The sequence below is a fragment of the Rousettus aegyptiacus genome, unplaced genomic scaffold (assembly GCF_014176215.1).
Source record: "Rousettus aegyptiacus isolate mRouAeg1 unplaced genomic scaffold, mRouAeg1.p scaffold_m13_p_9, whole genome shotgun sequence".
Taxonomy (NCBI): domain Eukaryota; kingdom Metazoa; phylum Chordata; class Mammalia; order Chiroptera; family Pteropodidae; genus Rousettus; species Rousettus aegyptiacus.
In genome coordinates this window covers 82181511-82207634 of record NW_023416312.1, presented here as the reverse complement: position 1 = coordinate 82207634, position 26124 = coordinate 82181511, and the positions used below count along the sequence as shown (strand labels likewise).

At 44.9% G+C, this 26124-nt stretch overlaps 1 protein-coding gene across 1 annotated transcript; it reads right to left on the bottom strand.

Moving 5' to 3' along the window:
- Positions 1 to 7948: 7948 nt before the first annotated feature.
- On the bottom strand, positions 7949 to 25883 carry UTP14A (UTP14A small subunit processome component). Its single transcript, XM_016152767.2, has 15 exons — positions 25751 to 25883; positions 24382 to 24457; positions 23588 to 23658; positions 22809 to 22873; positions 20742 to 20884; positions 20288 to 20443; positions 16211 to 16330; positions 16020 to 16114; positions 15319 to 15442; positions 15160 to 15237; positions 14333 to 14723; positions 11854 to 12257; positions 10710 to 10903; positions 10500 to 10599; positions 7949 to 8392 (listed from the first exon to the last, which is right to left on the bottom strand). Exons 1-15 carry the CDS (start codon positions 25774 to 25776, stop codon positions 8117 to 8119), a joined length of 2319 nt encoding a protein of 772 aa, XP_016008253.1. The 5' UTR covers positions 25777 to 25883; the 3' UTR covers positions 7949 to 8116.
- Between the last annotated feature and the right edge of the window lie 241 nt (positions 25884 to 26124).

Below are 26124 nucleotides of genomic sequence, written 5' to 3'. Positions count from 1 at the left end.
TGGGAGTGAGAGGGAGGGTATTTCAGGCTAGAGGAAACCCACTAATCTGTGTGGGGTGTGGGATGGTGCAAGAAAGAACAAAAGCTGAAAAGAGCAATGTTTGTTGAGGGAGGTAGTATGGCTGAAGAGGAGGGTGCAGGTTGCAAGGTCATTGTGGAGATCTGAAGAGAATGTACTGTACTGGTGGAAGCAAGGAAAGAGACTTTGTTTCCCTTTTGAGAACAATGTGGCCCCAGGAGACCCTGGGGCCTCCCTCTGCCCCAACCTCTCCCCCCAACACACAGGCTCAGCCCTCTGTTCCCTCCTCGCACCCCTCCCTTCTAGGCTTGCAGGGTGAAGGGGCGACTTATTAGATGAGAAGACTGATCCCACAGACAAAAGTAAGTGCAATGATTTTACAATCTTGTGAACCTATGGGTCTCATGGGTGTGCATGTATGCCTGTGTGCATCCTACTCTGCATGGGCACACACAAAGCATGTCTTATATTGTTTAAAACTTAAGCAGAACAGATGGTAGGTAGCCTGTTTGGTCTTTTTTGAGGCAGGCTGCATGGCCTAGTGAGGAGGGTGCAGGGATTAGCTTGGATTCAAATCCTGGCTCTGCCATTGTCCATTCGCTTAGCCTTTATAAGCTACATTCCCTTGTCTGTGAAGTAGGGATAACAGTACCTACCCCATAAGGTGGTGAGGATGAAATGAGATAAACTGTAAAGCACCTGACTCATAATAGGTACTCAGCATGGACAACTTTTGATATTCCCTACTCTCCCAGCTCATGTCCCCCAAGGAGCCTGACCTGCAAGCCTCAATGCTCACCATTTCCTCTCAAGTTCCAGCTCTATTGTTGAAAGTGAGTTCAAGGCAGTGCTAGACACTTTGTGTGGGAGGGGGATTCAAACATGATGCAGAAACAAATGTGGCAATGTCAAAAGTTGTGGAACTTAAGTGTTGGGGGTTCACTCACTATGCCATTCACTTCTTTGTGTAGGTTTGAAATACAAACTATAAAAAGAAGCAGAAGCACTTCTTGTCCACAAGAAGGTTGCAGGTATCCTTAGGAGAGAAGCAGGCTTGCAACTAATTTTAATGCCAGACAGAAGGTACAAGAAGGCCCTCTAAGAGGGACTTCCCATGTGGGAGGGGAGGACGACTATACCTGCACACTACCAGCAGCTTCTTGGAGGCAGGGACAGTTCAGTTAGTCCTTTGAAAAAGAATTTGATTTGCAGAGAACCAGGTTGGAGGGTGGGGGCTAGTTACAGTAGCCCAGGCTCAGAGAGAACCGTTGTAACAGCACAGACTCGAACAGAACATGACTGGTGTGCTTTGAGAACTTCAGTCCAGTTGGGTGTGGCAGGAGGGAGAATGCATTAACATCTTAGCATTTGATAAACAGTTGTGGAGAGGGCCTAATTGATCAGGTTAACCTGCTCTCTTCTAGTTAAGTGCAGAGCTGGGAGGGGTCCTCTGTCAGGGCTCAGCTGGAAGATGTGGATGAAGGAGAATGAAGCTTGATAATTAAGCTGGTTGCTGGGGTGTGTGTGTGTGTTGGGGGATATTCCAGGTGTAGAACCGGAGAGGAGAGTGCCTGGTGGGGCTGGGTGGGGCTGCTTAGAGCCCCCGAACTCAAGATAGAACTTATAAGGAGGTAATACAGCATGATGGACAATGAAGAGTAAAAGTTTTCTCCTGCCCATGCCACCTCAACCTGTCGAAGGCCCAGATATTCCCTGCCATCCATCTGTTTTCATACTTTTTAGGTACTTTGAGGATTTTTCCAAGTTAAAAAGGCTCCAATGCAATTACAAGATCTGGAGAGGGGGTGGTGTGTTGAGCCACTATTGGCTTGACTCCTTATCTGTGTAGAGGGAATTCTCTAAACCAGTACCAACCTTTCAGATGAGAGTAGGACTCTCCTGGAACAAACAGGAAGGGAGGAGGGAGACTGGAGTATCAGTAGAGGAGAACAGTGCTGGCAAGTCAAGAGGGAGAATCTATTTGGCGAAGGACAGACCTTAGCAGGTGACTGTGAGCTTCAAAAGGAAAGGGCAGGGAAAGGGAGCAAAAACCAATAACTTTGTCTAGGTCACAGTTATTTTTCCTGTGGGTCCTATGTGCCCCTCTCTGACCTCCTTCCTCCTCACTCTGGTCCCTCTCAATATTGTGATCCCTACCTGTCTCCACAAACAACAGGAAGGAGGTAACCAAGAATAGTCCAGAATACTCTCTACAGAATGGGTCTGGCTGTCTGGGAAAGGGTGCCCAGGATGCTGCCAGGTTAGTTTTCACCTGTGAGGGCCAGCTTAACTCAAGCTTCTTAGGTAGGTGCCAGGAGAGAAAGCCCCAGAACCCAGCAGCCCTGGGACAAGACAGTGATTTTAAGAGATTGAACTAATCCCAGGTTAAAGGGACAGCCTCAAGAAGTTAGAATTAACCAACCCAAAGCATCCCTTTGCCAGTTTTATGCTGGAGGGTCTTGGACACCAGGGATCCATGTTCACTTTTTATGGCTAGTATCTAACAACCATAATCATTTCTTTTTCATTTTCATTGCTGACATTTTTTGAGTGTCTGCCATATGCTAAGTACTTTGTTAAGATCATTAATATCTAACAGGCATCAAACACTTATGATGTGGCAGGCTCTATACTAATAACATGACTTATATTTGTTCATTCCCCTAACAGCCCAGTTGCTGTAGGTACTGTTATCATTCCCATTTTAAAGAACAGACAATAGGCTCAAGGAAGTGAAAGAATTCAAATAACTCACCGAAGGCCATGCAGCTAACAACTGGTAAAGGCAGGATTCAAACTCAGGTCTTGTTGGCTGCAACACCCACATACCATGTGCTTCAGCAGTCTGCTTCAGTCTCCAGCATGCTTTGCTGCCTTACTCCTCACTAGCAGTGCCTTCTCCCAATTAGTAGATTAGTCATGTGTTGACACTTCTAGTCTCAGTCTAATGGCTTATTTATTTAACTGATGGATGCTGCTCCCCATTTGAGGCCATTAGCATTTAAACAAAACAAAAACTGTTGAACCTGGCAAAGTGACACTGTGTTTACTGTTTTTCTCCCAGTGTTGTGAGTTTTCCCCAAATATGTATTTTGATGTGCTAAAGGTCCCTAAAGAGGGGTGCAGAACAGTTTAGTAATCTCGAGCAGCTCCAGCCCTTCTCTCTTTAATTTCCTTTGTGAGGGGGACAAATAGCCCAGGGGGCCAGCCTTGGCTAGGATAGGGAAGAAACATGGCGACAATCCCATTCTGAATAATTAGGGGGAAGAGAGGCTATGCTGGGCTGGCAACCGTCCTTGGGGGCTAAGTCCTAGAGCATCCCCCCTCCGAGCTTGGGGAGGGAATTTCACATTTCTTTCCAGGACAATAAGAATATCTGTGCCAAGGCAGAGGAGGAGGCCGGGAGCTCTGAGGCATCTCTGCCTGAGTCTCTTGACACTGATTGTTAGTGTTGAGTTTTTTTTGCTTGGATCACTAATCATGTCCATTTAGAGCAGGCTGGCTTGGGTGAAGGCAGTGGAGGGCTGAGGAAGGGCAGAAAGGACCAGTCTGGTTGCAGGTGGTGTGAGTTGGGCAAGGAGCTGGACTGACTCTAAAGTGGCCAAGTTACAAATGAGTAGCTGCGAAGTGCAGGGTGAATCTTGGATCTACAGATGGCCAATGGAGCACTTCCACAGTCCCTTCTCCGCTGGGGTTAACTGCTGTTGACCATTTCCTTCCTCTGAAACATTGGGGTTCAGCTCGGTTTTGGGGTAAATGAAAAGCTACAAGTTTGATCCTTATATGGGACAGTTTGTTTACACTGGGAAAAAACTGGCTACTCCCTATCTCCTGGCTCCAGTTACCAACTGATAGGAGTTAAAGTGGGGAGTTAGGGATCCTGGCAAACCCATTCCCAGTACTAGAAATTCATGTCACCCAGTGTGTTCCAATGGTGAGTGCAGCCGGATCCGGCCCCAGCAAGTTGGTATTGGGAAAGAGCTGAAATGGCTCCTTAGTTTCTTCTTCACACAGGATGTCCAGCTCTTGAACTGTGAGTTCTGGGGACAAAGAGGAGGTAAGCATCTTCCTCCTGCATAATTAGCTACATCAGTCTCAAAAAACATTGACGGCCCATCCCTTTGGACATCATGCTGTGCCTAGCACTAGCTAGTAATCTCAACCCAGTCCTGGCCCTCCCGAGTTGACAACCTTAAGTCACACAAAAATCACACAGATCCCAAAGGCGGGCAGATAACAAATATATCCACTTGTCTGCCAATCACAAGGGATCCACTGAGTGAGCCAAGCAACAAACAGAGCCCCCTTCAAAGAGCTTCCAGTCTGGTGGGAAAATAGGTAAGACTGAATGAGGACTTGGGAGAAGACGTTCACATGAGGAAACATGGTCAATTTGGGCATTCTCGAACAGCCTTTTACTTTTTTTATTTTTACAGTACTTATTGGCATGTGTCAGGGTTTTCTGTTACTTGAGCCGCGTCTCCCACCCCCGACCAAGGATGTAAATCCAGCCCTCCACGCGCACCCGGGGTCCATACAAAGGACCAGAGGCAACCTCGCTCTGCGCGGCGTGGTGAGGAGACCAGTGCTAGGTTGTGGGGCCGGAGGCGCCCAGCGTGGGCTCGTCATTCTCCGTGGGTGGTCAAGGCTTGTTACCCGCCCTCGCCTCACGGTCCCGTCCGCGGATGAGCTCCCTTGCGGCATTTTCAGGGCAGTCCTCCACCTCTGTTCGCGCTAGCTGCGAATTCCGGCTGCGCGCCACTGGCACAGGTTTGGGGCAGAGGCCCGAAGGAGGATCCAGGTCGCTAAGTCTCCCCAGCTTGCGCCTGCCAGGCCTGGGCTGCAGAAGGCGTCGCCACCGGCTCGTCCCGCAAACGCTTCCAACTGGCGCCTGCATCCCGGGCGGCTTCGGAGGGCCGGGGTGGGTGTGGGGCGACCCAGGCGGAGATCGCGCTTTGGGCTGTGCGCCCACCGGTGAGGTGCCCATTGCTGCGGGGCGCCGAGGTGCTCCCGAGGGCCGGCTGCGCGCCGCACCCAGCCCAGCAGCTGCTGGGCCTGGTGAGCTGGCGAGTGAGCGAACGTGGCGCAGGGAGCGCGGGAGCGGGAGCCGCGGGCCCGGGAAGGAGGGCGGCGGCGGCGGCGGTGGCGGCGGCGGCGGCGGCGGCGGCGGCGGCGGCGGCGGCGGCGGCGGCGGCGGCGGCGGTAGGAGCAAGCGGGGAACCTGGGCGGTACTCAAGCTGGCGGGCCGGAGCATAGGGGAGGAGGCGGAGCGCTGGGGGCGGAGATGGGGCCGCGGGAGAGTTGGGGCCGGCGGGGCGCGGCTGGGGGCGGGGCGCCGGGACCTGGGGATGATAAGAGCGGGCTCGCGGGGAGTGAGGGCGGGAGTAAGGGAGGGGCGGGGGACTTAGAGACCAAAGAGAAGACAAAAGGAAGGGGTGCGTGGGAGGGCCCTATACTAGCCAGGGGGTGAGGGAGGGGCACCGGAGGACGCCTGGGGGGAGGGGCATGTAGCGGGGGGGGCACGGTGTAGGAGGGACTTAGGGACGTGAAGGGACAGCAGAAGGGAGCGCGGAGGGGGGGGGCGTATGGAGAGGGGGTATGGCCAGGGGTGCTCCACCTCTCCGCTCGTGAAGGGGAGGGGAGGCCTCGAAGGGGAGGCCGCTGGAAGGAACGGCCACACATAGGGAGGGGATCCTAGGGATGTACAATTCGCGAGGAAGGGAACCGAGGGGCTTCAGCGGGCTTCGCAAGGGAAGAGTGAGCAGACATGGGAAAGGGAGTGCAGCGAGGACCCGAGGACGGAGGTGGATGGGCGTGTGTGGAGCGCTGAGGACTGGGGTTTAACGTTGCTGATAGGGACGACCGAAAGAACTCGGTGGGGGTTGCACAGACGGGATGGGGCTACCTAGGCAGGACTAAAAACTGCCCGAGAAAAAGTAGGACCTACAAGGGCTGTAGAAGGGTGGCGGGAGCGGCCTTGGGCTCGGCAGGAAGGCGCCACCACCGCCCTCTGCCCGTCCCCAGCGTGCCCCGCCCCGTCCGGGGGCCCTAAGGGCAGCGGCCTGGGCCATGGGGGAGCTGAGCCAGGGCGGTACCATTTGGAAAAGAGAGGGGGGCCTTGGGGGGAAGGGAGGAGCTAGGGGGTCAGAACCCTGTTGGGGGCGGGGGGCGCCACACCCTGGGAAAAAGGCTTGGGCACATCCAGACTGGACCAATCAGCAAGCAAGGCCGGGGTGGCGTCAAGGGGCAGTTTCGGCCAATGGGAAGGGAGAACACTTCGGAGGTTCGGAGGAAGAAAAGAAAAAAAAAGCCCCATGAAACAACAATCGAATCCGTTTGGGGGCCTGGAAGGCTAGGAGTGGGCATCGTTTACAGCACGTTCTGGTGCCTACCCTCCCCTTTGAAGGATGGGGTCGCTTGCATCACTCCTAGGACGCGGGAGCACACCGAACTGAGGAGGGTCCCGGGAAAGTAGACAGGGATTGGCCTTTTACCGGGGGGCACTTGATTGGCCGCTTCAATTTGGAAGAGGTGGGTGGGACGGAGGTGGCAGCTTAATGCTCAAGAGTGAAGGGGTTATGTTCTCTTAAACCGAGGCAGGAATGGACAGGCCTTCTCCATCTCCGCCTCCACTGGCCACTGACTTAAGTATCAACCAGCAAGTGGATCTCAGATAATCTCAAACCAATGGATAACTTTAAAATGCCCCTTGGGTTCTGAACATGATCAGTGTATTTCCCTTCCCATCCCAAGGCTGGTTCTTGAGAGGATGAACAATGGTAATAGGGGCCCACAGCTACCATGGGGAATTTCATAGAAATTTATGGCGTGGCTTTTGGCTTTGGAGTTAGTCTAGGTTCCTAGTGCCTACTCAGCCTCTAATGTGTAACACTGGAGAACTCTACTCTGAAATATTTTGCGTATAAAATAAAGGAATTGGGACTAGTTACAGTGGAAGTCTAAACATTTTGAAACTGATTTGGGGGGTGGCATGCTTGGAAAACGAGGGCCGTGTTGGTGGGGAGAATTGCAAAAGAAAGCTGTTGACCCAGGGATTACAAATGTCTGTAGAGCTCCTCAAACTGCATATGGGATGGTGTATGTTTGTGCACTTTTCTGGGGAGGGTTCATAATTTCATAAAACTCTCAGAGGGGTCTGTGACACACAAAATCAACCTCATCTTGGTGTAAAAAATCTGGGGGCACCAACCTCCAAGGCAATAGGTGAAATGCAATTGAAGTATGTCGTTTTGGAATCAGGAGGGGTTTCTCTTATCTCTTGTTAGGACTCTGCTGCAGGGGCCTTGTCCATTATGTATGTCATCTAAAGAAAAGTAGGTTCCTCAGAACTCAGAAACCCAAGTGAACTGCCATAGTGCAAATTAAAGCTTGAATAAACTATACTTTGAATCAATTGGGAGGAGTTGGCCCTGAGTTAGGGGATAGAGCTTTGCTTCTGAAAACTCATCTACTTCAACTATAAAGTAAGGGTAAAGTCTGCATTGTCTTAAGAATGAGAAAATAAATGCTAGCTTCTGTAAGACAGCTACCTGTGCATGCCCAGAGGCTTGCACAAGTGAAGAAAATGATAATGGCTAGACTTAAAGCTGAACTTAGCTTTAGCACCATCAGGACCAGCATAGGGCAGAATTCAATTGCATGGTTTGTGTATGCTGTTTCCAGGTTCAGAGGTTAAGCATATATAATAATTAGTTACTATCTCTGAGCCTAAAAAATTGGTTATTTGTGGTAGATTATGTCTGATGTGGTGTATTTAAGATTATAAACTAGGATATCTTCTCTCTACTCCAATTTAGCAGACAACACAATCCTTGGTAAGAAAATGAGGTGCCCCTGACAAGTACATCTGAAGAAATACAAAGGTGTCTGACTTGAAAATGATCCAATTAGGAGACAACACAGAACATACTCTAGTTAAATAGATTAAAAAGCCTTTATTTTTAAAATGCTGCTTAACTACACCCATAGTGTGCTAAGCCAGTTTTGAATTGATCCTGCAGCTCAGAGTAAAACCAGCCAATGGAGAAGCAATTAGGGCTCCTGGTTCTAGCCACCAAGATGTCACTCCTCCAGCAACTCAATCTTTAGAGTTTTTCTTTAGCTGTTTTTTTTTGTGACATATGGTGGGTCGTTTTGGATTCCTCGGTATGACAGAGAGGTCCGACCTTGAGGAAGACCGGTAGCCCACATCCTCTGCTTTTATAGGCTTAATGATATGGCCTGGCTTGGTGACAATCTTGGATGTAGTCAGCTTTTGGAAGGCCCTCTGGGTGTTCCACGTTGATCCTATTGGGGTCTGGATTGTCCTTTCAAATTGTTGGTGGTGAGTGAATGGATACGGAAGCACCCGCACCTGGAGAGGAAGACAGAGTGACTAGGCATGTGCTAGGCAACTAGTCAGGTAGTTTTGGCACACAGGCTACAGGATTACATGATGGCAGCAGTGAGTAAAGCTACTGACAGGTCAAGGCATCCCAATGCCCTCATCTAACCTTAGGAATCCTAATGTGCATGAAGACATTTGGCGGTAGAGGGGCCTAATTGGAATTTAGGACACCCCTCTCTGCAGACTTATCCAACAATTTAGAGATTGAAAAACCACCCTGGCACTTGCCCTGTAGCTGTGGGAACACTGCAGTAGCTCCAGGGCTGCTGTCTCCAAGTTGGTCTTCTACACAACCTTCTTATTCTTATGACTATTCTTGTGATACCCAGGCATCTGTGTACTCCTGTAGATTTTGTGACCCTCCTAACCTCTCCATACTTTCTTTTCCTCTCCTTGATACACAGGATTGATGTTTTAAGGAACCCAAAGATTGCTTCCAGAATCCTGAACTCTACCAGGCTATCATACTTAGTTAGCTTCGTCCTCTTTTGGCATCACAGACTGTCAGAGCTGGAAAGCCCTAGATAATGGCAAAGGTCATCTCCCTTAGTCCCAGAGTTTAGCTTAGAAAGGCTAAGTGATTTACACAAGAAAATTAGGAGCATCAAGGGAGAAAAGAACCCAGGCTCCTTTCCTTGGCCAGTACTCTTTCCCACTCTACCATAGCAATACCATCAGACACTTAAATAATCTTTAAACACTTCCCCAATGGCCAAAGAGGAGGAAAAAGGTGTGAGCAGAAAAACAGGGAAGTTACAATGAGTAATTTGGAGATATTCAGTGGAATACTCAAGAGAAGCTGAGTACTGCCAGGTGGTCTTGGTGGTACTGAAGGGCTCAGATTCCCTTTGGGTTAAGGGGATGTCTTATTTGGGATGGTAGTTAAATTTGTACCTGTTACCTAGGGCAAGAAAAAAAAATACCTTGACAGAATATTCAGCCTTGGAAGGTCTTTTTTTCTCCCTTTAGCGCACTTTATTCTATTGCACGCTGAGACCTGCAGTCTATAGCTTATAAAAAGATGTGGAAAATCACGGGAGATTCTGGAAAACTGTCAGTTTGCTATATGAATCTATTAAAAAACGAATAGATAACACCCCTCGAAGGGAAAGGTGATCTATATTGAGGTCCACACTCTGCCCTTCACCTAGAATCTTGGCCTGGTAAAGTACTTCCTTTCTCTTTTATCCCATACCTGCCTATTCATTGCCTGCTTTCTGGTTATATAGCCTCAACTAGGATTACAGTGGTTACAATTCAATTTCTGTAGTTATTGGGTCACAAAATGAAATCAGTAAGATTTGAAAAAATGAAATGTTATTTCCTCACCTCTCTTTTGTACCTTTTAAATAGTCTCCCCCCTCTGCCCTTTTTCTGAAGGGAAAATATAGCTCATTTTAATATTATACTGCCTGGGGACAGATATTAGGGTGACAGACTTTCAGAATTGAAGGGAACATAAAGGTCATTGAGTCTAATCTTATTCCTAAGCCCTCTACACATGCTCATACCCCCAGAGCAATCCATTCTCTCTGGACCAGCAGAAAAATTTTCCTTGAATTGAACTCTGCCTTTCCTCTAACTTCCATTTTGTGACTCCACATGACAGCCTTCACTATACTCGATCCTGTTCAAATCTACTTTTCTTTTGGGTACAAAACACTGAACAAGTACCCGCTTGTCTTTGTTTTCTTTAAGATGCAGCTCAAACCTTATAGCCACTGCATATTACCTTGACTATAAATACCAGTCTTAAGAACAGTGGTTCCTCATTTGGTGAGACCCATTTACATCAGTGTTATCTGGGATACTAGTTGAAAATGCAGATTTGAGGGCCTCACTATTGCTGCAAAGATTATCCTAAAAGTGTTAACTTTATTCCTAGTCAGTAATTCAAACAGCAGAGCCAATCTAGAATTATTCATCTCAGAGCCAGTCAGTAAAAACGAAAATATATTTGACTCTGTGGTCAAGATCACATATCCCTCTTGACCACAGAGCACTAGAATATTCCTCCCAAGCAAGAGAGCTGAGCAGCAATAAGGAGGCAGCTAAAGAGTTCTCCACCCCTCACCTGGTGAGCTGCTGCATGGATGTTTCGCTTCTCATTGATAATCACATTTGGCAAAGCCTTGTCTTTTCTTGGAAGACCCTCAGGTGCTTTAATGAGAAACCTGGAAAGCAGAAAAGCAAGACATCTAAGAGCATTAAAGACTTAGTCAAAAGAGTAGAGAGGGTGTGTGAGGGTGAGGTGGGAGAACCTGGTGCCCTTCCCTATTCTTACCGACGTCTCTTCTTGGCACTGGGTTTCAGGCCCAGCCCACCCCACTCGCCCCAGCCAGGCAGAGTCAGGTCCATGTCCTTTGGCTTACTCGCCTCCATAGCTTCTCTCTTCTCTTTCAAGAAGTCTCTAATGACATCATCCCCAGCAAAAGCTTCTTTTATCATTTGCTTTTGATCTCTCTCCTGTTCATCTTCCTGGGAAGAAACAAGAGTGAGAACATAGAAGGGGGCTTTTAGAGGGACAGAAGGAGCCACCAAACCCTAACCACAAAATCTCCTTTCTTGCACTTTCTGTACCAGTTTTTATCTCCCACAATGGTCCCAAGTCCCTGGCTCTGCTCACTAGCTCCTCTATTGTCATGGGGACGGCCAAAGACTTCAGGGAAGGAGATTTTGTGGTTAGGAGGCTCTGTAGCTATGGCTTGCCTTAGGAGCCCTGGTTCGCGGCAAGAACGCTTGAATTTCGGGTCGTGGCATTTTAGCGCCCTCTAGGGGGAAAGCGCAAAATGATGATAGTTTTGCAATACAAACCCTTTGGTAGCCAATCATGCTCCAGTTTTCTTCTCTCTAGGGTAAATATCCCCAGCTCAATATCATATGGCATTTTTAAACTTTCTGTAAGGAAGCTGCAGGATGGAGGAATGAATGGCCTATGTTAGGAGGAGCTCCAAGTGCCATGGTTAGAATACAGGCATTCTCAAGCTTGTGGCACTGAAAAGACAGGGGCCAGGGCTCCTCACTTGAGCAGTTCAAGTACTTAATCAGGGAGTTCTCGACCACTTGAGATCCCAGTGAGTAGAACAAAACCTTAGCAAGAGCTCAATGACTCATTCTTGAGTTGTCTTGCCTGGGATCTTGTCAGAGCTTTCAGTGCCTCCCCCTTTTCCTCTGAGGGCAGTTTTAGAGTCACCACAGGGAGGGTTTGGTGGCTCAGGATTTAAGATGTTGGAGTCTCAGCAGCACTCATAGATCTGTATCTATCTGTCACCGAGGCCAGTCTGGCCCCATACTATTCTGGGCTTCTCAATTACTGAAATGTGCTCCCAGCACAACCAAACTTCACTGATTCTATTCTTTGTGCAAGAATGGCACTTTCTGCACAGCTCGGATTTCCCACAATGGCCCATGACCTTGGCTCTGCTCACCAACACCTCTATTGTCGTGGGGACCACCAAAGACTTCACAGAAGGAGATTTTGTGGTTAGGATGTTCTGTAGGTCAATCATTTGCTCCTTCCTCTTCTTTTCCTTGGGGGCACCAGGCTGATTATCTGGGTTCCTCTCCAACTGCTGCTCTTTTAATGCAGGTCTGGGAAGTTCCTTATTTTGAAAGTAGCCTTCTTTGCCCAGCTCTTCTAACTTTTCTAGAGTCTTTGCTCTCTCTGGCCTCTGCAGCAACAGGGGATCGTCTTCTTCCTCGGCAGGTCCTTCTCTCTGGACCAGCATAACTGCCTTCACTGAACTCACTTTCTGCTTCCTGGACTGATGTTTTTTGTTGTGTTTCTGAGACAGTGTCCTCAATTCAGACAGCATCTCTGGGGTGCTAGAACCTAGAAGAAATGAAAGCTATCAGAAAAGGAGGTTGGAAGTTGCCTCATTGACAAGTATTTGTTGAGCACCCACTGAGTGCTAGGCACCACGAAAGGCATTGCAATGAAGAGGAGACTCTCTGCTGAGATTTCACTAAGCAGGCATTGGGATTGTGTAGTTAAAAGCAGCATGTCGGAAAGCAGATGTCCTTGGTTCTATTCCCAGCTTTGTCAATGACTTACTATATAACTGGACTGTGGCTTAACTTCTCCAAATTGTAGACTCTGCTTGGGGAGCTGGCCCCAAGTTCCAAATTTTAAAAAGGCCTTTTAAACAGGTGGCTTCCATATGCAAATTCATTGTAGTATACTACTTGTAATTCAAAAAAATATTGTGATTTACCATTTTTAATTTGCACTGTAATGTCCTATTTATAAAAGCCTTTTCCAGCATTGTTCTGTCTTCAAGCATTTTATAACCTGTCATGGCCAAGTCAAGTAGCTTGCACTTTCTAGTCACCAGGAGCATCTGAGCAAATATCACTAGTTTCTAAAAGCCCTGAGGGAAACATGGCAGTGACACACTTCTCAACTGTCCTCTGCATTGACTCGCGTTGCCTCCATCCCTAAGTTCATCATGCTCTCTAGCTTTGGCTTGAAGCCACTGAGGAAGCTACTTGAGATCTGGCCTTTGGACACATGTATGTTTATTCCCTAAGGATCAAATTTCCTTGCCCATTTTGTTTGAAGTTCACAACTTCTATTTCCCCAAAGGTTTGGGAACATTCCATTTATTTATTATCCAAGAAAATCCAAATTCACCTCTCATACCACAGCCAACTGCTGTACACATTTAGCTAGATGACCAGCTTTTGAGGGGCCTTGGGAGGATGCAGTTGGTGTCCTGTGGTTGTAGAGAAACTGCCCCACAATCTTGGCCTGCAATGCTGCCCTCCAAAACCCCCTTGGAAGTGACTTTCTATTAATCTCAGGACTCTCTGCTGAAAGCCCCAAGTAAAGGCCCTATAATATATATTCTATCTGTCACCACATATTTGACCCTCTTTAGCACCTTCTACCTCCCCTGTCCCTTACCCCCTATACTCTGGTAATCAATCTAACTATGGAAGGTGAACACACAGTATAAACCTATATATGCCTTACTGGTAAAGTGTATAGCTGAAACTTACTGGATTTCATTAACCAATGTCTCCATAAAAATAAACAAATTAAAAATAATAATACAAAATCCACCCCAAGTAAAAAAAATATTCTAAATTTTTGTCATGGAAAAACAGACTATCATTGTCATCTAAATTCATATTCCAGGAAATACAATCAGACCAGAGACTCTGTCCAGATAATGAGGTAATTTTCAATGTAGGTAGTTCCCTAGGTAGGCTTTGTAATGCCCTGCCTTGTGCCCAGAGTGGGAGCTCTCTGACCTGTCTCAAGGGCGCTAACATTGTTCATGTAAAATCTCAAGATAACAGGTACAAAATATAATTGCAAATTGAGTCCGAGGTCCGGGCAATGATTCTAATTTACCATGTTACCTTGTGGAGTCATTCATTCCTGTTCGGTCTCACCCCATATCACATATCAATCAGCATTTATGAAGTGCTAAATATGCCACTCCTACTTTACAAACAAAACAGAACACTGCAGCCATAATTTGAAGATGCTTTATAATGCTTTAATATCAACCTATGTGCCTGTGGGTGTGAACGATTTTCAGATTTGCCATCCCACCACGTGTACTTCTCTCTGGTTTGTGGGTAGCAGTAATGTTAACTCTTGCCCTGACTTCGGGGATGGTGTAGTCCTAAATTTCTGAAGACTTTAAGCCTTCAAGAGCAGAAAGCGTGTTAGAGTGCACATTGTACAGCCACATGCAGATGACTGCTTATGAAATGCCTTTGAAGAAAAACAGTAATTATGACAATCTATTTTCTCTTCAGGGACCCAGAACACTCTCTTGAAAGCCCCCAGAGCCTCATCATTATGTGGCGTGTGTGGGTGGGCAGTTTTCCTCTCTCAGTTGGTCTGTAGCACTCGTACTAAGCAGCCCTCCCTTCTGGTCCACCACAAATTACCTTTTGTTTCTTGTCTGCCCACTGGCTCGGTGTCCTGGTTGAGCCCAGACTTTTTCCTAAATAATCGCCTTTCCTCAAATTCTTTCAACAAAATTTCTTCCTCTTCCACTGGTCTTTCTTCTTCCTCACTTTCAGAAGCCTTGTCAGCCATAGGCTCTGAAAGTTTCTCAGGGTCCTTCTGGATTTCAGCCTCTTTTGCATCACCAGAGTGATTCCTGACCATCCAGGGGTTTGGTCCATCTGCAGTCATCTGTACCTCATTTATCGCATCAGGGACAAAGTCATCCTCTTCCTCTGCACTTCTTTCCTCTTCTTCACTCTCAGAGGTCACCTGGAGTTTCTGCATCAGTTCTTTGTTCCTGGCCAACTGTTCCTGCATAGCCTGGCGTGCCTGGAGGAAGAAGTCATAGCACACATGCCTTATCATTACTGTCTGGATTAATATCTTTCATGGTCCATTTCTTAAAGCTGCTTCCTCTTAATTTGACAAAGTATTTCTTCCTGGTGCTTACTGTTTAAACTGCACACACACCACCATGTTAATAGCTATGGAATAAGATGGAAGACAAATTCTTTGTCCTCAAGGAATCAACATGTGAAACATGGTTTAAAAAAAAAAAACTCTCCCCTTTAACTGGACTTGCCTTCATGCTCTTTCTCTTTCATCTCTCCTTTTCCACCTTGTTCCTGGTCATTTTCCTCCCTGCCTTAGAGATTTTCTGATGCCTTTTTAGATTCCTGGTTTTCCTTATTCCTCATGGCTCTTATGCAACTGTTTTTTTCATTCCTCCAATTCCAACTCTTCTCTTACCCTGATGGTCCCTTACCTCCAGGTCATATTTGGCCATAATTGCCTTTGACTTTGCCCATTTTCCACTGTTTTGGTGTTTAAGGTTCATTCGCTCCTGAAAAGAAAGGGCAGAGTAAGATCCTTATTGCTTTCTGGGGAAAGTTGGTTCAAGGGGTAGGGCAAGAGGCAGCCTCACCATCATTCTGGCTTTTTCAAGTTTTTCCAGTTCTTCTAGAGCTGCAGTAGGATTGACCTTCCGTAGCTTCTCAAAGTCTTTTAGGGCTTTCTTGGCCTTTCCTTTCTTCAGAACTTTGTGATACCTATAGCGCAATGAGAGTGGTACAAAGGAAGAGACTTAGCAGAAACACAGATGCCATATACAATAGTGTCCCCACTATCCAAGAGGATTCCCTATGCAGTGGCTAGAATGGATGTCACAGAGATAGCTGACTGGAGAGAACCATTTCCTCCAGCATCCAGGGGCAGACCTCTACCGAGCAGAGTCCTTCTGCTTCTATATCACAAAGGAAGAGTATAAGAAGTTCCATAGAGGCTAAAAGGAAGGAAGGAAGCCCTGCTGGCCTCGATAGCTGTAGAATTCAGAGCTCATTCTGCAGAATCTCTCCATCATGCCCTAGAAAGGAGAGAAAGTAGTTGAGCAGTCCTCTTTTCAGCAAAACCAAGACAGAAAGCCAAAGCCAGAGGGCAGGGCACTATTGAAGCAGGCAAACCTCTATGAGGTTGGTCTGAGTTAAACAAAAGGCTAATCACTCTTATTTGGGACCTCTTCCATATGATCTCAATTGCCATGTCAAAGATTCTTTCCTGAGGACTTGTGATTAGCCAACCTCACTTTCTTTCATGGAACCCAAGCCCAGTTGACAGGGGTTTTCTTACTTTTTGCTTTTGATTTTCTTCTCTCTTCGAGCCTTGGCCTCATAGTAGGACTGCAGGGCCCGAGCCCTCTGAAGCTCTGCTCGGCGCACCTTAGCCTACAAAGAATGACATTTACAGTGACTCAAGGGCTTGAAGGCAAATGCTGAGAGAAACAGCATGCCTGGGTATACCAAAGGGCCTATCATACTCACCTCTTCTAGGCTCATGGCATTGAGAGAGGCCTTTTCCATGGGAGTCAGTAAAGGGTCTGTCACTGGCTGCTTGTTCTTATGGAGGAGGTTAAAAATTTCCCGCTCCAGGGGAGTTCTTCCCTTAAGGAGGTAACAGAACATTCTGAGTCTTAAGCCATGGTCCTACAGTCTTTTTAGTCCTATGGCCATCTATTTTGACACTATAATTGGAATCACTAAACTAGATAGGATTGGCTGTTACAGTAAGAGAGAGAGAGTACCAGGTTTGCTGCCTAGCTGTGCAGATAAAGCCTTATTTTATTCTTATTTAAGACAATTTCAGCAAGGGGGCTCTGAGGCTACTCTCTAATATTACTGAGGGGATCACTCTGTTCAGATTATCAATATATATAACACAGAATGCCATTCTCTTAATAAGTGAAGCAGGATGCCCTTAAGTTAAATGCTGGCAGGACAGAGGAAGAGCAGTACCAAATGTCAGTTTTGATAGCTGCAAAAATGGTCCCTGTGTTGTTATTTACACTGTGTAGTTAGGAATCTTAGATTCATATAAGCCTCCTTTTAAAAATATTTTTAGAGGAAAGGGGAGACTGAGTCTTAGGATGAGCACAAAAAGACATTGCCTTTAAAAATATGACCTTCATATAATTAGCCTGTTTTCTGACAGTTCAAATTTAACTCTAGTCATGTTCTAACTTTGGCTTTAATTCCTCAGTTTTCAGTTAACCCTGCATGCTAGTTAGTGTCTATGCATATGAAATGAATGGACTGTGAACCAGTTACTTCACATGTCAACCAAACACCTCATTTGCTGCTTGACTGATAAGTGTGAGGATGGCTAAAATAATCAGACTGATCATGCCGTGGTCCACTTTGGCAATGTACAAAGGCAAGAGAGCCTGTTTCAAACCTCACACACATGTTACATGTGGTTTTCTTCAACAGCCATATACATCATGGTCAGTATCAAATTTACAAATACCTGGACAAACGCATTAACACACATCACCATATGTTACCCAGTGCTATTGATTTAATCATAAGCCCATTCTTTTGAATAATAAAGGTACATGTTCTTTCACTTTTAGTATTTGCAGTAGTGATCAATCACAGGCTACAAAGTGATTTATATTACAATGCTGTAATCTCCCTCCGATTCAATTCAATTTACAAACATTTATTGATTACAGCAACATTCCAGGTAGTTGTGCAGGGTGCTAGAATACACAATGGATTAAAATCATTCCTGTCCTCATTAGAGCTCCTAGCCTTTCAGAAGAAAGAGACACATGTACCACTAACAGCATAATGGGTTAAATGTTAGTCCAGAGGCATAATCACAGAGGAAGGATTACTTCTTTCTGATTAATTCTGATTAGAAGGTGGGTTAGCCTTGGTGAAGGAAGATACTTGAGTTAAGCTTTGAGGTTTAAATCAGATTCTGTAAGGGGGCCAAAAAGACAGATAAACATAAACAAAAACAGACATATAGAAAGGAGAGGTGTGTAAGGGAACAGTGTGTTGTCCAGTACAGCTAAAATGCTAGGTGCTTCTGTGTCACTCTCTAAGTGGAGCACCTTTTGAAACACTTACTTTGTTGTGTATGAAGTTTAAGTTGTATAGTGGAGACCCAGGTGAGGCCTGCTAGTTATATGTAATCTGGGACTGGAGCTCGGAGGGGTTTAAGTGAACTGTAGAATATATAGGTGATAGTCAAATGTCACAGAATTTACAGAGTAAGAATAAAATAAACTAAGAAAAGTCTGATGCTTGGGATGTGGTAACTGGGAGGACCCTCACTAATGGCCTTTGAGAGAAGTTTCAGTAGGGCAGAAGGGGAAAGAGAGTGAAAGAATGCAGATAGCAGTAGAGACCAGCTCTTCCCAAAGCATGTTCCCCATCAGCTAACAAAATTCACTTCATTTAAAAAAAGTTTAAAAAATTCAATTTATTTGCTTTTTAATAACATCGGTTTGTACACTCTGGGTTAGAATAAGTCAAAGGGGTTTCTTTACTATCTTTTCATAGACCTTAAAAGGCTGGTTAATATATATTGTGAAATGCAGGCAGCATTTTCTAGTAATGGGACCCCCTACCACCCTCTTGTTTGGACAGCATAGTGCAAAACTATAGTTTTGAGGCAAACACTTTGGGAAATGCTAGTGTAGGCTGTTAGTAGAGGGAAGGAGAGAGGGGATGGGAAAATTTACCCTACATCATTACTAGCACTTTGCAGTTTACAAATGCTTTTGCATGCATTATCCCATTTAATTCTTCTCAGCTAGAGTCCAATGGAACTTTAGGAAGCTGGACTGTAGTACAGACTTTTTGGATTCTTAATCTCCAGAAATACTAGTATATTACTAGTCCTCGGTACTTTCCCCTCTTTAAGTTGCAAGAAGGGAACTGTGAGTTGCTAGCCAGAAAGAACTCCCTGACCTAAGTGTTTCCTTATTTCTCTGTGCCACACTGGGATAATGTCTCTTAAATGAATCTTAGCATGAATGGTCCAGTAGATTCAATGTATAGCCTCTGGGCCACTCTGTCCTGCACGAGGAGTTCCTGGAGAATAGAGGTTGTGCCATTCTTAATGCAACCTTCTCCCCCACCATCTCACCTTTAATACCCAACTTAGCATTTTCCTGTGCTCTCCAAAATTACATTGTCATTTGGAAAAAGCAAGGTGCAGAAGAGTGTGTAGTAGCTCATGACTATTTTTGATAAATACAAGGTAAACATGAATATATCAGTAAAACTCTTAAGTTAACAATAACAAAAAAAAACTTATAGAAGTGGCTACTTCTGGGTGAGTATGGGGTAAAAATGAGCAGATGGGGAACAGGGGTGGGGTCAGACTTTTCACTAGATATCTTCTATACTCTTATTTATTTTTGAATCCTACAAGTTGTATTACCTCTTAAATTTTTTTCCTAAAGTCTCCCTTCCATCCTGCAGCCACACTTTAAACCTGATCTCATTTTCATGTGGAAAAGGAAGCATCCTAGAAAGAGAATGGCAGAAACAGAGCTTATCCCCGCAATAAGCAACCACTTGCTCAATTTCTAGCTATGGCGACAAAACATGTTTATTTTGACTAGCCTTAATTATTTTAAGTCCCTGACACACAGGACACTTATCATTCTTGGATTTTTAGAAAGCAGGAGAAAAGCATAAAGGGGACCATCTATCCATGGTTTGGGAACTGGTGTTCTTGCCTATTTTTCTACTTAAGACAGAACATCCCATTACAGACTCCCTAACCAATAATGTATTGGAAAAGAAAGGCTAGTTGTGCTGAAGCAGTCATTCACAGACTTAAAAAAAATTGAGACTTTAGGGGCTGATGTAAGAATATCACCTTCTAATTTAGCCAAGGGCATAACTATCGTTCTACTCTCAACCCCATACTTTGGTACCACCATCATTTCATAAAAGGAAAGCTATTTAAACACTATTAAAGTGGAAAGAATAACCTCATAATAAAGAAGAGCTGGCAACCTTATACCCATCATACTCACAATCATTCTTTTGCTTCAGACAGATGAAAAATTTGCCAGGATCAGTGTTTGGGAAACCCAGCTCTAAAGTATCTTATTTATTTTCTGCAGCTCGGTCATAACGAATTACTTGCTAAGATTTTAGTCATTATCAACAATATGTTATATTTTAAGGTAGTATTCCTTTATAAGCAAACTTTGATTCTACTGCTCATAAATCCTTACTAAGGCATCAATAATGTTGCCGAGTTCCTGATTTTCTCCAGATCAGAATGTGGCTTTAAAAGCTTTTAAAAAACTGGGGCGTGAAAAAGAAAACATCATTATGTTCCCTATCTACTGGCAATCAGATGTTTTAACACAAAAACACAGAAATAACCATGTATTAATTAATGAAAGATGACTAGGGCCTGGTTGGCTACTGCATGACTGACAATGAATCTTGCCACCCTCCTCTCCCTGACTGATAAATTATAATGACTGCAGCTAAAATTTATTTCAGTTTGATGTGTCCAACCAAATCAACTGCACACTATGCAATCTCACCTTCCAAGGGGCGGTTTCCTCCTAGTGCACGTACCTTCCAGCCGCTGAGCACATGTTCAATGGGAGCAAAGGCTGACTGCTCCTTCCTCAGGGGAAAAACCAGCTGCTCTGCTTGCCGGTTCTTCAGAACAATGGGATCCCATTTGGAGAGGGCATGTGAAGTTTTATTGAACGCCACTTCTCTGTGGATCTTAAACAGGCAAGGTACACAAAAGGAAAGAGCCACGAAATTAGGCATCAAACTCAAAGGACTAGCAGGAAATAAGGAAGCAATGTTTTTAGCCCAAGAAAGAATCCGAATGCTAAAGATTATCTCTTGCTTACTTCTCAGGACTGTGCTTTCCCCAAGATTAGTTTTAATCTTTTCCATGGTGAGGCAATCACAACTTACTCCTCCCATTTTTCAGGCTTTCCCCCTCCTCTTCTTATCCTGTTTCTTTGTCAGTTCAATTTCTTGCCCTTAATGGACTACTTTCTCTATAACTCACCCGCTCAACCTCTTCTTTGTTAAGGGGTAACTCCACAGTCTTCTTTGATTTGACTCTATGCAGTTGCTTTTTCACAATGGCCAATGAGGATGAAGTTTTAACGGGCTCAAGCAGATCTGAAAGGACTAGCTTTTCTCCTGATCCTGTAGAAAGGCCAAACTTTCTTGTCAGAATGACAAGTGAGGCAAAATCTCAATATCACATAGGGAGATGCCTAAGCAGAGAATGTTGGCAGTCAGGCAAGTGTGCAGGGAAGCAGGAATTAATTCTCTTACTTCAATAGCCAGCCATTGTAACACCATCACATTCCTACATCCTCACACTTGTTGGAGGACAGAAGACAGAAGAAAATTATTTATTTAAAAAAGTCATTTGCTTTTCTCTCAATCTTTCTTCCACTCTTGCCCCATTGAAATTCATTCTTCACATAGCAGCCAAAGTGATATTTTGAAAATGTAAATTATAGCATAACATGATCCTGCTGAAAATCCTCCAGTGGTTCCCCATTACACTTGGAATTACAGTTATCTCTTGGTATCCATGGGGAACTGGTTCCAAGACCCCTTGTGGATCCTAAAATCCAAGGATGCTCAAGTTCCTTATGTAAGATGGTATAGTGTTTGCACGTAACCTATATTTGCATATAGGCTACAGCAGGGTAGGCCTACACGTCACTTCATTTGCGTGGATTCAGCCTAGTGCTCCATGTGTGGAAAATTCAAGTTTTGCTTTTTGGAACTTTCTGCGTTTTGTAGTTCAATGTTTTCGATCCATGGTTGGTTGAAGGCAAAAATGCGAAAACCAAGCTGACCACATCGATTTAAAGGACATAGCTCTATGGGATCTGGTCTCCATATGGGATCTTGGTCTGTCTCCCAACCTAATATCACCCCCATCTCCACTATGCTCCAGTCACACTGGCCTTTTTCCTATTCTTCAAACATGATGAGCCTGTTTCTTCTTTAGAGGCTTTGTACTAGCTGCCCCCTCCCCTGGAATGCTTTCCTCTATCTTGCATGATTGATTTTTCTTGTCATTCAGATCTCAGCTTAAATTTTGCCTCTTTAGAGACCTTTCATTACCAGCCAAACTAAAGCAGCAACTTGGTCACTTTACTGCATCACCCTGTTTTAATTCTCATTGTCTCCCCCGACTAGAATGTAAGCCCCAGGAGATCAGTGTCTTATTCTTTCCTATAGCCCAGTATCTAAACTGTTCCTGAAACTGATACATAGTAGAAGCATAGTAGATACATAATAGAAGCTAAATGGATAAGTTTAGAAGGTTACATTGTTACTTATTCTAGGAGATCAGTTAGTGGTTACTAGAAGAGTATAACTCATTCAAGTCACTAAAGTTGTGAATATGATGAAAAAGATTTGGTATCAGGTTAAAAATCTCAACTCTGCCATTCACTAGGTCATGTATTCTCAATAGGGGTAATATCACTCTCCTATCCAGAAGGTGAAAATTGGTCCTGGGGCAGTGGTATGAAGATCTTAGATATTACAAATTTCGTGTCCCTCCAAAGCTCAACCCTATTAAACAAAATTTCATTCCTTAATATTTCATTTCCTGCTAGGGGGTGGTGGGGAGAGAGAGAGGGAGGGAGGTAGCAAGGGAACAAATGTCTAAGAAGGCTCCTCGGGAGCAGTAAAGAGAAAATGTTGAGAAATATTGTACTAAGTGAAGGCCCTTGAGTAACTTGACATCTCTGAGCTCCAGCGGGAGGGATTATCTGCCTGTCTGAACTCAAAGTGCTGTGAGAACTGAAATAAAAATGAAATCACGAACATGGCTAAGCTAGTGAATGGCAGCTGTCTTCATTCATGTCCCTCTATCCTAGAAGTAGCTCATCAAGCTCAGTGGGAGAACTTGACCATAGCCTTCTAGGCTTTTTCTAGAAATGGAAGAAACTCAAAGGCATCCGACTACCATTCTTCATCTAATTACAGGTGAATATTTATGGCATGATCCATAAAACAGTTACTGGGAGGAGGCTGAAGTGACCATTATATTTTGGGAATGCCGCAAGCTTCATGCAGATAGCTTCCTTTGTTAACTTACCTTCGGAACTGACAGTGAACTCTGACACTTTCAGACTAGCCTCAGATCTCTCAGCCAATTTCCTCCTGAAATTTAGGCAAAACAGAATATAGCAGGAATGGACACATTTTGCTGGGAAACAAACACTTCTTTCTTCAGACAAGGCTTTGGTTTCACGTATTTCTCTTCTAGAGTCAGGTTTTGTCACAAAGTAACCAGGAAATCTGTTTCTAACCTGGATTTGGTAGGCTAACCATCTCTTAATGTTAACTCAGCCCCTCAAAAACACAAGGCAATGCCAGGTAGTCATAGTAGAAAAGGTATTGGACTTGGATTCTAATGTACCTGGATTTAAGTCCTGGATCTTCCACTTATGAGCAGAGTGAGTGTGGGGCAAGTCATTTAACTTCCCTAATGGGAATAAGTAATGTCTACTCAGTGCTTCAATACTGTACTGTGGATTAAGTAGGAATTCAAATGCACGAAGGTCTAACAATAATAGCTAACAATTACATAATATTTATTATATGTTGGGCATTGGTTTAAGATCTTTACATTCATTACCTCATTTAAATGTTGCAACAACTCTATGAGGTATGTACTATGATTAATCTTATTTTCTAGCTGAAGAAATTGAGGTACAGAAGGGATAAAAAATTTGTCTATACAGTCTGTCTCCAAGGTATGCTCTTAATAATCATGCTGACACTTGTGTGTTCATTGTCTCAATAAATGTTAGCTGCTGATAAATCTCATGGAATCAGCTAGTTATAACCTGTCCAACCTGGTGGGAATGTTACCTATTCTTTCCATCAAGGGAACTGATTGCTTCCAGAAGTTTTTGATGTTTTCGTTCTCCATTACTTTCCCCCTAGACACAGAAAAGGAAAAACCATCAGAATAATGAGGGGAGGGAAAAGACAGTGTGGAAATTGAAGATGTAAAATCTCTTATTCTTTTGGTCAAAGGAGAACTGGGGAATCAGATGAGATTTGGTGTGCGGGTCTGAAAGAAGTGCTTCAAAAACCAAAGTTTCTCCTTATAGAGCCTTAGTAACTGGGAGCTTATGTTATGCCTCTGTCTTAACTTGTTTGGGGAAGAAAAGTGCTATGGAAATAATGTTTCTGTATGGAATATATATATAGTGTGATCCGACACAGAAGCTCTCGTATTAGAAAAAAAAATCTAAGTAGTTTTGTCAAGAGAATAAAGAGTTGGAATTCTTATGGCATCTGTTGGAGACATAGCTTAATTATGTAAATTTTAGTCAGACACTTAAATAACTCTCTACAGAAATCCAAATCTGGGAAATAGGGAAATCATTTAATGAGGACCATATGTTTTGGTCCACATACTCGATTATACTTAGTCAACTGGAGGACAGTGACTGTATTTTATACAGTCTTCAAACTCCCATAGCACTTAGTATCTTATACATGAAACACTAAATAACTTGATAACTTATTTGCAAGACCTGAACAAACAATAAACAATGTTGCCGCCCCTTCACTTTCCAGGAATGTGCTGGCTACCCTATTTTTGAGGTGGAAGGAAACTGGAGAAGGCAGAAGGCAGTTTAGCAGTTGTCACCTACCTCATCTTCACTGGTGCTTGAGGGGTAGTCTTTTGGCAAATCCTCTAGTTCTTTCTGTTCACTTAAAGCTTGAAGGCTGTTAACAGAGATATGAAGGGTGGCTCCATAGTGTAGTAGTTAGCACATATGCTTTACATGCAGAAGGTCCTGGGTTCACGCCCCAGATGGAGCCATGGACCATGCCCCGGGTGCAAGCACCTCGGGCACCAAGCCCCAGGGGCACCAGGCCTCGGGTGCATGCCATGAGTATGTGGGAGACACCCCACCTTCAGAGATCCAGTTCTTAAGGGGAGATTGCAACAACCATAGGTCAGAGTTGGAAGTGGGGGGGGATTAAAGAGGGGGAAAAAAGAGATATGAGAAATATTATCACTTGAAATAACTAAACAAACTAAAATATAACTTCATTTCTCAGCAAAGAATCTCCCCTGGTGCTACAAATGAAGCAGGTGGGCACCTCTGGAAATTTGTCAAGGCATTAAATTTAGACTGCCTGTCAGACATTACCTCTAATAGGTGAACAGTAGTTGGTGATACTCATACAAAACTGCATGAAAGATTTAACTCTTCAGTGCCTGGCACTGCATTGCCCACTGATCTCTGTCTGGGAGGCTGTAAAAATGTAAGACCCTAGGTACGGCGCCCCTAGGTACAGTGGCAGAAGACGCTGTTGCTGTCCTTTGAGGCAAAGCAGTCTCACCATTAACATTTCTAAGAATACTCCACACGAAAGAACCGTGATAGGTGCAGCTTACTCAAAGTGGCATCTTGATCATTTGTTCCCAGGAATGAGGAAACGAAATTGGACAAAAGCAACTGAGTAAGCCATTTTACCTGTATAAAGTAGGTGCTTAACTAAGGAGTATTGGTACTCTGAAACAAATTATGGAGTCTATTACCTAACAGTATATAGCAGTCTTTACAAGCAAACAGTACTAAACGGATTATATTTAATTCCCTGGGTGGGGGCTGGGGTAATGAAACATCAGAGGAGAAAACGTGGATGACTCCAAAGGTTTCCAAGACAAGGGAGTTTACAGCGCAGGCACTGCCTGAGCTGAGGACTGAAATGCGCCGCAGCAGCGGCAGAGAAAGGAGTCACGTGACGAGAGCAGTGCAACATATTAACTTAGCTGCAGAGGAAGAAGCCGCATCAGGACCACAGGGATGAGTCTACAGAGCTGGAGAGCCAAGGGGGCGAATTAAATTAAAAAGGATTTTAAAGGATAGATCACGGAAACTGTAATGAATGGTGAAGTCTTCGGAAGGGAACAAATGTCATCTGTTAAAAAGCGGCTTCCACGTCTCAAAATCCAGGGAACCTAGCCCCCAACGAGACCAGACCACTCCACCCATCTTTACCCCTCACCTCTCCGCTGCCCACATCACGCTCATCTCAGCAGCCTGTCTCTCACATGGACCAGGAGCGGAAGCCGAAAAGAGGGCAATTTCCGTGCAGGCCGCAAAGCAATTTGTGCTTCCGCCAATCACGCGCGACGAGTCGCGTCATTTCCGGCTCGCCTCAATCATATGAGGAACCGGAGACATTTCGGGAGGGGCCTGCGGGAACCCGGGAGCCTGGAGTTTAAATCCTGTCAGCGGGCGGAGCTTTGCCTGCCCAACCCACCCCTAATATGTGGCGAGCCGGTCTGTCCTCCGGTGCCTTCATATCAAAGCAGCCCAAGGTGGGTGAGCTTTGCCTGATCCAAAAGGAAAGGCTCCAGAGCCCGCCAGTGTTGGACA